Genomic DNA, 13699 nt, shown 5'->3' with positions numbered 1-13699 from the left:
TGAAACAGTGACGTGTTTCTCTTCACTGGTTTCTGATTTTGTGTCAGGTGTAGATTTAAACACCTACTGTCCCAGTATTGTGTTTCCGGCTGAACTTTTACCAGAACAACTTTTACCCAGAAGAACCATCATCCTGCATGAGACACTAGTGTCCTGGACACTGATGCCAATACTCTGCCAAGGATTCTGGGAGACTGTTTAAAAAAAGAAAACCAATTACAAAACATCCTCTTTTTTCACCCAGGGATATACTCCTGTGCTACATTTAACTGAACAAAATTATAAATGCAACACTTTGGTTTTTGTGTTGACACTTTTTAACAAGTTTTTAATGACAGAATTTCTTTCTACACACCTATTAATTCACCGTGTCAGATGAATGCACAATTACTGCTTCCCATCCTGGACAGATCAGGAACTACAAACACTTTTCTTAGTTTCAAACACTTCTGAAATGTATTCGCTGCATGTGAATCAACTTTAAATTAACTGTTTTAATGCTAGTGCTCTATATTTGGTATCCTTTAGTGTTTCCATTATCTTGAAAAACAGAAAAAAAAATCCCTTGGAAACAAAGAAGAAGAAAACTCTTTATTCTGCATTGGCTATATTCACTCACTCTGTGCTCATCTATACCTGTTCATGCATCTGCTTATTTTCTCTTCACAATAAAATTATTGCGTCTCAGTAAACCAGTCCATACAGCTGCTTTCAAACATCTCTGAGATTTATTTGAATAACTGGATGATAACTACCATAAATTTCAATGATAAGGTCTAAAAAAAACCTTACATAATGGATGCTAAAAAGGTTGACAGGACTGGAAAGAAACAAAATATCTGTTTTATATATAAAAGGGGAAACAATGGAAGGAAACATAATGTTGCAATATTTTATGTTTTTTATTAAATACTGAAGTATGCAAGCAAAATGACAATATTAAATGGCCCAAAACAGCATCAGGATAACAATATTACACTATAGGTAATCAATTCAGTGTGAAAATCAGTCTGTATAAAAGCCATTTGATTATCTTTCATTGTTTTTAACCTTTTTTCAAACATCAAGATAATTGTAATCAGGGGCGGATCTGGAAAAATATTGATGGGGTGGCGAGAAGGGGACAGGAATTTTTGAGGGGTGGCAACATATGGCAGACATATATATACAGAAATTTAGTCACAGTTATCAGTTTGATTATAAATAGTATATGTACACACTACAAAAGGGCACAGGCTATCATTTACAAACTTAATCTCATGCAATCAATGTCTTGCATTTGAAACAGTTCATATAAGGAATAAGTGACCATACAATGTGATCTCACTTAATAGGAGATAGAAGAGTGATAGAAGTAAGGGGCATTATCACAGGAAAGACATTAAGGTTAAGACACAGGTGATGAGTGGCAGATGTGTGAGAGGGGAAGCAAACTGTTTTTGACTGTGACTGTATACAAAATAAGAAACATAAACAAAAACAACAACAACAACAACACTGCTTCACTGTACAGTTTAAATAGTACTATATTTCTCTTTAAATTTCTTCAAATTTTATTTTGACAGGTTGTCGTAAAGACATTGCAGTTTCTGTCTGTGTACGATACGAATGAATGACGATAGTTTTATCAAATGAAATGGTGAAATCCTCTCATAGCGCGCTGGCGTGCACATTTGAAGCCTACATCACGTGTCAATATAATGAAGAGCTGAAAACACCACGCGTGCTTCAGTGTGTGTGTAGTAGTAGAGCACACGTATCCCAGAGACGTGTAGAACAACAATTGCAGCCTCTTTGACCTTTAATATTCACAGACACTAGTCCATATCGAGATCTGATTAAATGTACAGCCCTACTTTTGATTTATTTGTTCAAAAATGGCCGAATTCCACGACGTTCTGCTTTATACAGAAAGTTATATTTGTGACTGAATTCTGCGATTCAATCCCTGTCGCTTTGCAAACACAGACGGGTGAATTTAAGAATGAAGGCGTGAACGTACTGACACAAAACAAATTTAGGGGGGCACTTTCTTTTAGGGTGGCATTTGCCACCCCATGCCACCCCGGTAGATCCGCCCGATTGTAATCAAAAAATTCTTGTTGTAGCTCTTTTATTTCTTCTTTTGTTCTTTCAGGTGTTTATAGAGTTTGTCTAGTAACTCCTGCTGTTTTTGATGCTCTTTAATCATCTCGGTGAGCTCCAGAACGTGCTGCAGTTTTCTTTCTGTTGACTCTTTAAATTCTTCTGCTTGTTTTCTGGCTTCATATTGACATTTCTTTTCCATCTCTTTTCTTTCCTCTTCATGTTTTTGTTTGATTTCATCTAGCTGTTCCTCTTCTCTTTCTTTTCTCTCCTTCTCCTCTCTTTCTCTTCTCTTCACCTCATTTTTATGTTCTCGTTTCAGATCTTCAATCATATTCTTCCATCTCTTTCTCTCTTCTTCTTGTCGCTCTTCATCTTGTTTTCTTCTTTCCCACTCCTCTTTTCTCTCTCGTTCCAGTTGTTCATAATGTCTTTTCATTTCAATTTTTTTGTTTTCATATTCTCTCTCTTTTTCTTCTCTTTCACTTTTCTCTTTCTGTTTATCCTTTTCTACCTTTTGTCTTTCATCTTCTCTCTCTCTTTCAAATCTCTTTTTCATTTTCTCCAGTTCTTCTTGTTTTTCTCTCAGTTGTTCCTCATGTCTCTCTTTTTCTTGTCTTTCTCTTCTCTGTTTTTGTCTCTGCTCCTCTATCATCTCTCTTTCATCTTCTCTCTCTCTTTCAAATCTCTTTTTCATTTTCTCCAGTTCTTCTTGTTTTTCTCTCAGTTGTTCCTCATGTCTCTCTTTTTCTTGTCTTTCTCTTCTCTGTTTTTGTCTTTGCTCCTCTATCATCTCTCTTTCATCTTCTCTCTCTCTTTCAAATCTCTTTTTCATTTTCTCCAGTTCTTCTTGTTTTTCTCTCAGTTGTTCCTCATGTCTCTCTTTTCTCTTTCTTTCTTCTTCCTCTCGTTCTCTCATCTGTTGTTTCTTTTCATCCTCCCATTCTCTCTGCTGTCGTTTTATTTCCTCTTGAATCGCTCTTCTGTCATTTTCAGCCTCTTTTATTTTTATTTTCCATCTACGTCTCTCTTCCTCTTCCTCTTCATTCCTCCTTTTCTCATCCAAACCTCTCCTTTTTATTTCTTCTTCTTGTCTCATCTGTAATTCTGCAACAATACGCTCATGTTCATGTTTCATCTTTTCTTGATCTTGTCTGTATTTCTCTTCTCTCTTTCTATCTTCTTCTTCTCTTTCTTTTCGCTGTTTTTCATGCTGTGATCTCTGATTTTTCATCTCTCTCTTCATCTCTTCTATTTTTCTAAGGTATTCAGCTTTTTGTTGTCTTTCCTCTTTTAATAGTTTATTGTTGTCCACCTCTCGTGTCTTCTGATCTTTTTTATGTTTTTCTTCTAAATCTTTCAGCAGTTTTTCCTCTTTTTGTTTGAACTCATTCTCTCTTTGTATTCTCTCCTCAAATGCGTTTCTTTTCTCTTCCTCCAGTCTCTTCTTCAGTTCTTCCATTTCTGTCTCATATTTGACTCTCAATTTCTGATGTTTAATCTGAATTTGTCTTTCTCTCTCTTTCAGTATTTCGTTCATTCTCTTTTTAATGGACGTCTCTGCCTCTTCAAACATTCTGTTAGTGAAGTATCGACCCTCATTAATATTTTTCACCTCTTCTATCATGTTTAACAGTTGAATCACTTGACTTCTGTTTTGTTTTTCTCTGTTATCGAAAACTAAGAATCTGTTTCCACAATCTCTGATCAGTTTCTTCAGATCTTCACTTTTACCTCTCTCTACATGTTGTTGTATTGATGTATTTTCCAGTTCATCTCCTCTAGAGAACAGAACGATGCTGAACTGAACAGCTTTATCACCAAAGATCTTCTTCATCAGATCCACAGTGTCCATATCAACCTGATCGAATCTTTTCACACTCAACACAATGACAAACACATGAGGTCCAGGTGATGACAGTGAAACACATTTCACTATTTCTTCCACTGTTTGCTTATTAGTCAGTGTCATGTCATTGAGACCTGGAGTATCAACAACAGCTACTGATCGACCATCAACTTCTCCAACTGCCCTCTGACAAACGCTTGAGACTGAATCTGTGATCATTCGGCTCTCAAACTCATCTCTTCCCAGAATAGTGTTTCCTGTTGCACTTTTCCCACTTCCTGTCCTCCCGATCAGCACAATCCTCAGACACTTCAGATCTTCACTCTCAGCACCTGGAAATCGTGTCAGCACAGAAAAAACACAAATGATTAGATTGAATTGCTTCAGTTTCTAAAGATCCTGAAGACTTTGATTAGCAAACTCAAGTGTGTTTGACTGGGGTTAGAGCTAAGCTCTGCAGGAAAGTGGATCTCATGGGCCAGATTTGAAAATCCCTGCTGTACAACAAAACCTAGTGTGCTCCCTAATGAGAGATAATTTTAAGGCATCATATGTGCTTCTGATGCTAAAATGATACTAAACTGTATACATTTTATATAAGTTACAGTTCCTCAAAAGACACCTCATGAAATATATGTAGATAAATGGTCATAACAAACTGAATGGGAACACTGCAAATAACATATAAATAGATTAGAGCAGGGATCTCCAACCCTGCTCCTGGAGGACTACCATCCTGCAGACTTGCTCTTGTTGGACCCTGCTCCAACACACCTGTCTGTAACTATCAAGTAGCCATGAACACCTCAATTATCTGATTCAGGTGTGTTTTATTAGGGTTGGAGCTGAAATCTGTAGGATGGTAGCTCTCCAGGAGCAGGGTTGGAGACCACTGCTTTAGTCACACAATTCAGTTTTCTCTCCTTTCATTCAAATAGAAACTGGATTCAGCACAAACAAAAACTGGTTTGCCGTGGGGCCCCACATATTTGTGTTACAAATTAGTATTTCCCAACCATTTTCCACAGAAACAACATTTCTCTAACTTTTCCTAATCAAACACACCTGAATAAACTAATCAGCCAATTATTAAATATTCCAAGACCAGAAACAGATGGATCAGATGAGGAAGGCATTCAAACTGTGCCCTGTTAGTGTGCATCTATAGGAACAGGGTTGGGAAACACTCACTTCATTGTGGAAATCCTATAAAAGCATTTATTTTTTATAAACTGACCTTCTGAATAAATCTTCTGTTGTAACTCTTTTATTTCCTTCTCCTTTCTCTTCAGTTCTTTCTGATATACCTCCTCCAGTTTATCTCTGACTCTGTTCTCTTGAGCTTTCACATACATCTGAAGTGTATATGGTTCAGTGTTCATGTTCTCTATGTAATCTAGTAGATCTGGGATCTGTTTTGTGTCTTCTGGTTCCTTTAACCTCATCAATCTGTACTGACCTCCATAGAGACTGATTAACCTCTGAGATTCTGGGCTGGAATTTATGGACTCGTGTTCTTCAACAGAGGGGGTCTGTTATCAGGAGAAAAATAAAATGTTTTCTGGAGTCAAATATCCTGTGGATCTTCTCTATTTCTGCTTTGACTTCATCAGTCAGTGGAGCATCAGGAACAATGATGAGGAAAGCATGAACTCCAGGATGACAGAGAGACACACAGTTGAGAGTCTGACGCATCACTTCCTCCTCTGAAAGCCGACTGAGAGCTGGAAGCTCCACAAGACTGATCAGACGACCATGAATCTTCTCCTCCTCCATCACACACTCTGAGCTAGACTCAATCTGATGTGATGAGGAAAGTGTTTTTTCTCCCCTGAAACTTTTCGATACAGAGGTCTTCAGATCCGCACCACTTCCACACAACACCAGGTTCAGGTCTGGTTTTGTAGATGCCCATAAAGACACTGAAAAATATGTTGAATAGACACAGGAATCAGCCAAATTCTTTTTAATAGAAACCACAGATTAGTTGATTTCCTTATGGTTTCTAAGCCCAATGACAGAATAGAACCCTAATGATTAACAGAGTTACTAACATGTTCAACACTGAAATGATGACGTTTACTATACTAGTCCTAATTGCTATCATGTAAGGCAGGGTCGAAAATCAAAGGGCTTGGGGGAAAAATGCATTGTGTGTGCTTTATAAAGGGCTTAGACCAGGAGAGGGACTGTTTTGCAGACAATTTTAAAATTTTGTGTTCAAAATGAGCCTAAAACCTATAATGCAAAACAATAAGCCTAAATAGGGATAGTAAGAATAATTTCTAAACACAAACATGACAAAAAGGTTAAAAATAATAATAATTGTAATTACTGTATACAGTATAATCAGTTTATTACAATGGAAATTTCAATTACAAGATAATATATAAATAACATATATGTGTGTGTGTGTGTGTGTGTGTGTGTGTGTGTATGTTATATAATCTCATGAATATTCATAAGAACAGTTTTAATCTATTATAATATTCACTTATTTGTAGTTACAGCTTTGAAGATTATGATGATTTATAACACAGTGAACTCATGTTGTTAATATTGACACTCTGTCTACAATATATATATATATATATTACTGTCCATTCATTATAATGAATTTAGAATAACCTTATAATTTATTATAAATATGGGTTTTATAGAAAGTGTTACCAAAATATTTTTTTAGGATACTGCCCTAGACTGTAATGAGTTATGTTTTATTATTATTATTATTATTATTATTATTATTATTATTATTATAGGCTATGCAGGTTATACAATTGTTGGGTAAATCATGCATAGTATACAATCTTTGAGCAGCATGAAATGGTCTGTGTAAAAATAAATGTAAACATGCCCAGAGTGATGAAGCTTCAGTTTCACTGCCAAGTGTAAAAATGGCTTTTGTTGATGTTTACTGGATTGGTAGTATTCTGATTTACATACATTTAATTTAAGTACATGGCATAAAAAAAAACAAGACAAAACACAAAATATATTCAATAAGATGTTTTTACAAAGTAAGGCCCCATAGTGAAAAAAATGATTGATGCAATACAATAAATTAGATTGTTTTGGGCAAGGCACACAGGGTAGAGCTGCTGAATAGGAAAGATCCTTGTTAGCATTACCTGCTGGTAGATATTGTAACTACACAAGTAAAGATAACCTTTCAACACTGATTGGCTTTTAAAATAACCATGTGTTCTGATTAAAAAAAGAAAGAAAAAAAAGGTTTAAAAGAAAATAATAATGATAATAAAAAACATTAATAAAGTCGTTTGTAATATAATACAAATGCATATTTAATTTCTTATCTAAGGATTATTTTAAAAGAATAATGGCTTTAATTTGGCTCTGTTCTCCACAATATAGGATGTTTGGAACAACATTTTATTTAGCAATTTTCGTTTTTCATGTTTTAAAAAAAAAAGTTTCATGTTGTTTCATTACGCTTGTGTAAATTAAGTTGTGCCATTAAGTAAAATAACTGCACATATACAATTTACTGTGTTAATTTACGTACTGCTAGGGCGATCACCACTTGCACTCTGATGCCTCCTGCCTGCAACAAAAATAGAAACAAAAATGAGCAGATGTTAATAAGTGCATCATGTGCACTAATATAATGTAACTTAGAATTGTCTAAATAAAGACAAGATTCCTCTGTGTCGAATGTACTGAGTCACACACCAAGTGACATTAAACCTGAAAATATTAGAATACTCTATTATTATTTCAAAACAATTAATGAAAGCCTTTTAGAAAGTTGCACTTCTTCTTGGTCTAGAATTTAATTATCTTCTCTCCTTTCAATGTTGTATCAAGCTATCAACCAATAACAACAGACTTGCACAATTGACATTAATCTATTGTATCTTAAAAATGGATAAGAATTGGACATTTGGAGGATCTGCACATAAATGACCTACAGTAGTACTGTACAGTTTGTTTTACTGCATCAGGTGAACAACTGAACAATTTGTCTGAAAACAGCATACAGTACTGGCCTATGGCTCATGAAACACACTCAATCTGGACAATAATGGCAATAACAATTATAATGTTCTAATTAATCAAATAAACATCAAATGCAAAATTTTGGAGTGATAATTTTAACATTTCAACATTTAACATTTTATTCTAAATTATATATATACAGTACAGACCAAAAGTTTGGACACACCTTCTCATTCAAAGAGTTTTCTTTATTTTCATGACTATGAAAATTGTAGAGTCACACTGAAGGCATCAAGGGCTATTTGAGCAAGAAGGAGAGTGATGGGGTGCTGCGCCAGATGACCTGGCCTCCACAGTCACCGGACCTGAACCCAATCGAGATGGTTTAGGGGTGAGCTGGACCGCAGACAGAAGGCAAAAGGGCCAACAAGTGCAAAGCATCTCTCGGGGAACTCCTTTAAGACTGTTGGAAGACCATTTCAGGTGACTACCTCTTGAAGCTCATCAAGAGAAAGCCAAGAGTGTGCAAAGCAGTAATCAAAGCAAAAGGTGGCTACTTTGAAGAACCTACAATATGACATATTTTCAGTTGTTTCACACTTTTTTGTTATGTATATAATTCCATATATAATTCCACATGTGTTAATTCATAGTTTTGATGCCTTCAGTGTGACTCTACAATTTTCAAAGTCATGAAAATAAAGAAAACTCTTTGAATGAGAAGGTGTCTCCAAACTTTTGGTCTGTACTGTATTTATTTATATATATATATATATATATATGTGTGGATTCTTCTCAGAATTCTAAAATAAATCACTGAAATGAACAAGTCTGTTAACCCTGCTGTAAATATGAGGTGATCATAAAAAAACTGCCTAGTGATTTAAGAGATTATGGATTATATTCTATAAAGAGCTCATCCCTGAGCCCTTATCCCTTCAAATGGTTTACCCTCCAGAGTGAGAGCTTCGAAGGTTCGAGGGGAATATGGGACCAAACAACTGTTTTCTTAAATTGCACAGTGCCGTCATCATGCAAAGAATCTGCACAAAGGACCATGAGAGCCCGACGTGTCCATCAGTTGTACCCTTTGAAATCCTTCATTCCTAAGGTCCCTTCAATATGGCGGCCATGATTGTTTTCAACCTTCGGAGGGCGATATATCCTGTTTGTAATGCACCGTAAGTGTAACCCTTGCTGCTGAATCTCACTGAGTAGGTTGAGATAACGCTTGTGAATTGGTCGGTTTTTGTTCAATGTGAGCCAAAATCATCACAATTAAAAGAACCAAAGACTTAAACTACTTCAGTCTGTGTACTGAATTTATTCAATACACAAGTTTCACAATTTGAGTTGAATTACTGAAATAAAATTAACTTTTCCTCGACATTCTAATTTATTGAGATGCACCTGTATTCACTGTACAAAACTATGTAAAATTTAAAGCTTCTACAGCGAATTATTATATAGTAACTAGTTCAAAGTTTTTTTTGTTTGTTTGTTTTTTTGTTTACACTTAATTTCTGTCTTCAAACTGTTGCCTGAAATGCTATTTTTTAGCTGGCTCAACATTTACTGAACTAGTAACTAGATTCACTTCATCTACAGCGATATCGTTGACTTGATTGCAAATAAATGCACAGACACTATTTAACTGAACAGAGATGACATAACTGAATCCAATGATGAACTGCCTTTAACTATCATTTTTGCATTATTGACACTGTTTTCCTAATGAATGTTGTTCAGTTGCTTTGACGCAATGTATTTTGTTTAAAGCGCTATATAAATAAAGGTGACATTGACATTGACATTGACTAGCCCATTCAGCTGAAATGTTTTAATTGATCATAACAAGCAAATTATGTCAATTCAATTTTAACCATTTATTCCAGGTGTTGTATATTTTACCTAAACTAAGGTTTATTATTTATTATAATAATATTTATTATTAATTTCATAAGTTAATTTAATTAATTTCACAAAATGAAAGACTGATACTCTTTGTTTAATAGATGTCAAATAGCACAACAGATGTATCAGTAAACTAATACAAACACAGCAGTTGACTTACTGTTGGGCTGATCCAAGTCTGGAATACTTCTGCAAACTGCTCAGCACAAGAAAACACACACACACACACACACACACACACACACACACACACACACACACACACACACACACACAGAGATTATATATATATATATATAAAACCTTCCAGTTAAACAATGGAATCCACAAGGAAGCATGATTTTGCTACACTAACCATAATTTAACCATGGTATTTGTAGTAAAATTGTAGCTTTTTTTAATTAACAGCACTATATATTAAAACTTGACTGGGTTTCCCAAAACCATGAAGAAATAAGTTAATCGTAGAGGTGGAAAGGCTGTTTTTAGGCATACCAGCTCTGTTTTTTTTTTTTTTTACTTTCGTTTCAGTCACGCTGTGCGATTGAGTGATCACGGGTTACATGTTGTTCTGTTTTATCTGTTGATCTTATTCAAGTTCATCTTTGCTGTAGAATTTCTACTTAAATTTGTATGGGAAGGAGGATTAAAAATGGCACTTACAAACAAAGAAAATATTGACAACTGGGGCACACAAAATCTGTCTCGAAAACAGGCGCCGAGGCTTATCTGAAAGCCCATTTTATGACAGTGACACGTTAAAACAGTCTAAATAATAGTAATAAAAAATTAACAGAAAATATTATCTGGTAGCCTATGAAATATGTGTATAAAAATAAGCTTCGGGCTTCCTGTTTCGATGTACCAGTTTGAAACAAATAGGCCACATTCGACTACTGAAACACAATTTAATAAGATAAACATTCGGTTGGATTAAATTATGATGGATAATTAAAGAAACGTGTACAGACATAGAAGTAGCTAAAGAATTCGCATAGAATTCGCTAAACATCTTACCTGATCTGTGCGCCATTTTCTTACCAACACGTCGAATGTTTTTAAAACCGAAAGTAACTTTGCCATACAAACGAGTACCACCCCGTGGAAGCTTTGAGTATTCTGTTATTGCCATTCCAAAATGCATTCTATTGTATTACAGAAAAGATTCATTACGAATTTATTTGAGTACTGTTATGAGTGACTGTAGCATTTTCTTTTTCTATCTGATAATATAGCCAGTAATCTAAGAAGCCTATATAAAAATGACAAGATATTTACCATTTACAAATAAAAACAGATTACTCAAATCAAGTAAATCCTGCTAAATTTTACATTACAAAAACGTCAATTAACTAAAAACTTTTGTTTAATGGCCATGTAGCCTTGTAAGCCAAATGCAACTTGGGTGTTTTTTGTGTGTGTGAGTGTGCAACAGTTACACCAGACTTTTTGTTGTTGTTGTTGTGAAATTGTAAAAAGGTGACATTCAAACTTAACATAATCATAATTCCACATTTGAAAGAGTAGTGGTTAAACTGTGTAAGTGCAATGTGTCTCAGTGGACTGAATGAGATCTGCACTGTCTCAGATGTGACCCTGGACCACAAACAATTTTATTGAATAATTGAATAATGCTGAATAAATAAGCTTTCAATTGATGTATGGTTTGTTAGGATAGGACAGTATTTGGCTGAGAAACAACTATGAGAATAACTGGAACCTAAGGGTCCAAAAAAAATAAAAAAAATAAATAATAAATATATAAAATTTTTGAGAAAATTGCCTTTAAAGCTGTCCAAATAAAGTTCAAAATAAGATTTGATATATTTACGGTATAGGAAATTCACAAAATAACTTAATGGAACATGATCTTTACTTAATGTCCTAATGATTTGGACCCATGCAATGTATTTTTAGCTATTACTACAAATATACCCCAGCGACTTATGAGTGCTTTTGTGGTGCATGGTCACAAATAATCTCTGTGGGTGGCTTAAAAATGACAGTGACTGAGATTTTCAGAAATTTCAAGGAAACACTTAGATAAAGGAAATATGTATAAAAAAGCAATTTCATGTTAAAACAAATCTAATGAGTAGTAAAACCGAAATGAAGAGTTAAATGAGGGATGATAAGGTTGAGAAAAGAATAACAGAGGACGAGTCAGAGACAGTTAAAGGTAAGACTTTAGAATACTGTTCCATCATTAATGAATAACTACACAAGAACATATGAGTAATGTACTATTAACATTCTACTATTAATAGTAATTCACTATTAGCTAATCAATAACTACATTTTTTTCATATATATCCTGGAGAACTACTGTATACATGATTATAATCAATGTGAATAATGCATAATGTATAATTAATTCTAAAGGGAAGATCACAATATCCCACTAGTAATGATTTAAGTGTTACCAAATGTAGCACTAACTAGAATCTACAAAACCTCTAATGTTTACAATGATTTCAGTAGTTTATGATTTCAGTGATTCATCACGATCTTCACTTTAGAATACTGATGCCAAGAAAATAGTAATTGCTTTAGAAGGATGTATAAGTACTACCTGAAAAATTATCTAATATATATATATATATATATATATATATATATATATATATATATATTAGGGCTGCAACTAACGATTATTTTGATAATCGATTAATCGGTTTATGTGCTTATATTTTAGTTTTTTTTTTTCATTTTTCCCCCCAAAGTAAATTATTAATAAAGGGTCTTTATCCTTCAGAATAGATTTTTAAGAGATTTTAATAATTTTGCATTGTCATATCCTCATCACAAATATACCTGGAGTTGTTTTATTGTGTTAGTAATCCCTTGTCAAACTCTTCTGCAATCAAAACACTGACCCATACTCTATCAAATTTCACAAGGAGATTTAAAATAATGTTTTCACCATGGCAGTCCTTAGAGCTCCTAAAGTAGTTTAACATCCCGAACAAAGCTTATTAAGGAATCTTTCAGAACATATTTTCACGAAGAATAAGGATAAAACAGAATAAGATTGCAGTGCGTTGTATTTTATTATTTACTGGGAAACAGCTTTATAGCTTTTGCTGTGAAATTGTAAACAATCCTTCAAAAAAAGTGCCAATGGCATGAAACCTGAATGGAACTCACAATTTAAAGTAAAATCCATCAGAAGGTTGTCCAGAAAAAACGGACACACAAAAAACTTGCTGTGTGAAAAAGAGCAGTGAATACTTAGAAAAAAAAAGTGCATTTCAAATATCTTTAAACATTTACCTCTCTCATTCAGTCATAATTAGGCTGCACGACTGAATTATGAACTGGTAAACGACAAACTGATCACAGAACATGTTTGTAAAGCTTTAAATGTTAACTGTTAAAAAGCAATGTTATCAGCTTTTACAACTAAACATTTGCAAACAACATTGTACTGGAGAATCTGCACAAATAAAAGTCTTAGGGGCCGTTCACATATCGCGCCTAAAACGCTAGGCGCACCCATAGACTGTGCGCACCGCTTTCTCCTCCTTTCCAAAGCGCTCGTGCAGTTGCGCCCCTGAGGCGTCTGCCTTTGCTAAGCAACCATGACGTGCTCTCTCCTTGAAGACGCGGAAATTTCAGCAAAGGATAAATGGATTTGCAGCTCTAAAAATCGCTTGCAATAGCTCTGCTACTAGATTTATTTCGAAATGGGAATCCATATACAGCTATGATCAGCTGTTCCTTCATCTTGGCTGAGCTTTTAACGTTGTTACGGGAAAGGATGAAGCTGATTATTTAGTTGTTGTCACATGACCCGCGGTGCGCTTGCCGCATTCTGAAAAGTTGAAATGTTTTTAACTCGATGCGGTGTGCACGCGCCTGGAAAAACGGGTGCGTCGCGACCGCGTCCCT

At 34.7% G+C, this 13699-nt stretch overlaps 1 protein-coding gene across 1 annotated transcript; it reads right to left on the bottom strand.

The window, feature by feature from the left end:
* Positions 1-2111: 2111 nt before the first annotated feature.
* On the bottom strand, positions 2112-3406 carry LOC132153574 (golgin subfamily A member 6-like protein 24). Its single transcript, XM_059562693.1, has one exon. It carries the CDS (start codon positions 3329-3331, stop codon positions 2114-2116), a length of 1218 nt encoding a protein of 405 aa, XP_059418676.1. The 5' UTR covers positions 3332-3406; the 3' UTR covers positions 2112-2113.
* Positions 3407-13699: the final 10293 nt, after the last annotated feature.

The sequence above is a fragment of the Carassius carassius genome, chromosome 1 (assembly GCF_963082965.1).
Source record: "Carassius carassius chromosome 1, fCarCar2.1, whole genome shotgun sequence".
Lineage (NCBI taxonomy): Eukaryota > Metazoa > Chordata > Actinopteri > Cypriniformes > Cyprinidae > Carassius > Carassius carassius.
The sequence above is the reverse complement of the archived record's forward strand: the minus strand, read 5'-3'. Positions and strand labels throughout refer to the sequence as shown.

Coding starts and splice junctions, on each gene's coding strand:
- LOC132153574 (XM_059562693.1), bottom strand. CDS start 3,331: ATGAAGAGAGAGATGAAAAATCAGAGATCACAGCATGAAAAACAGCGA.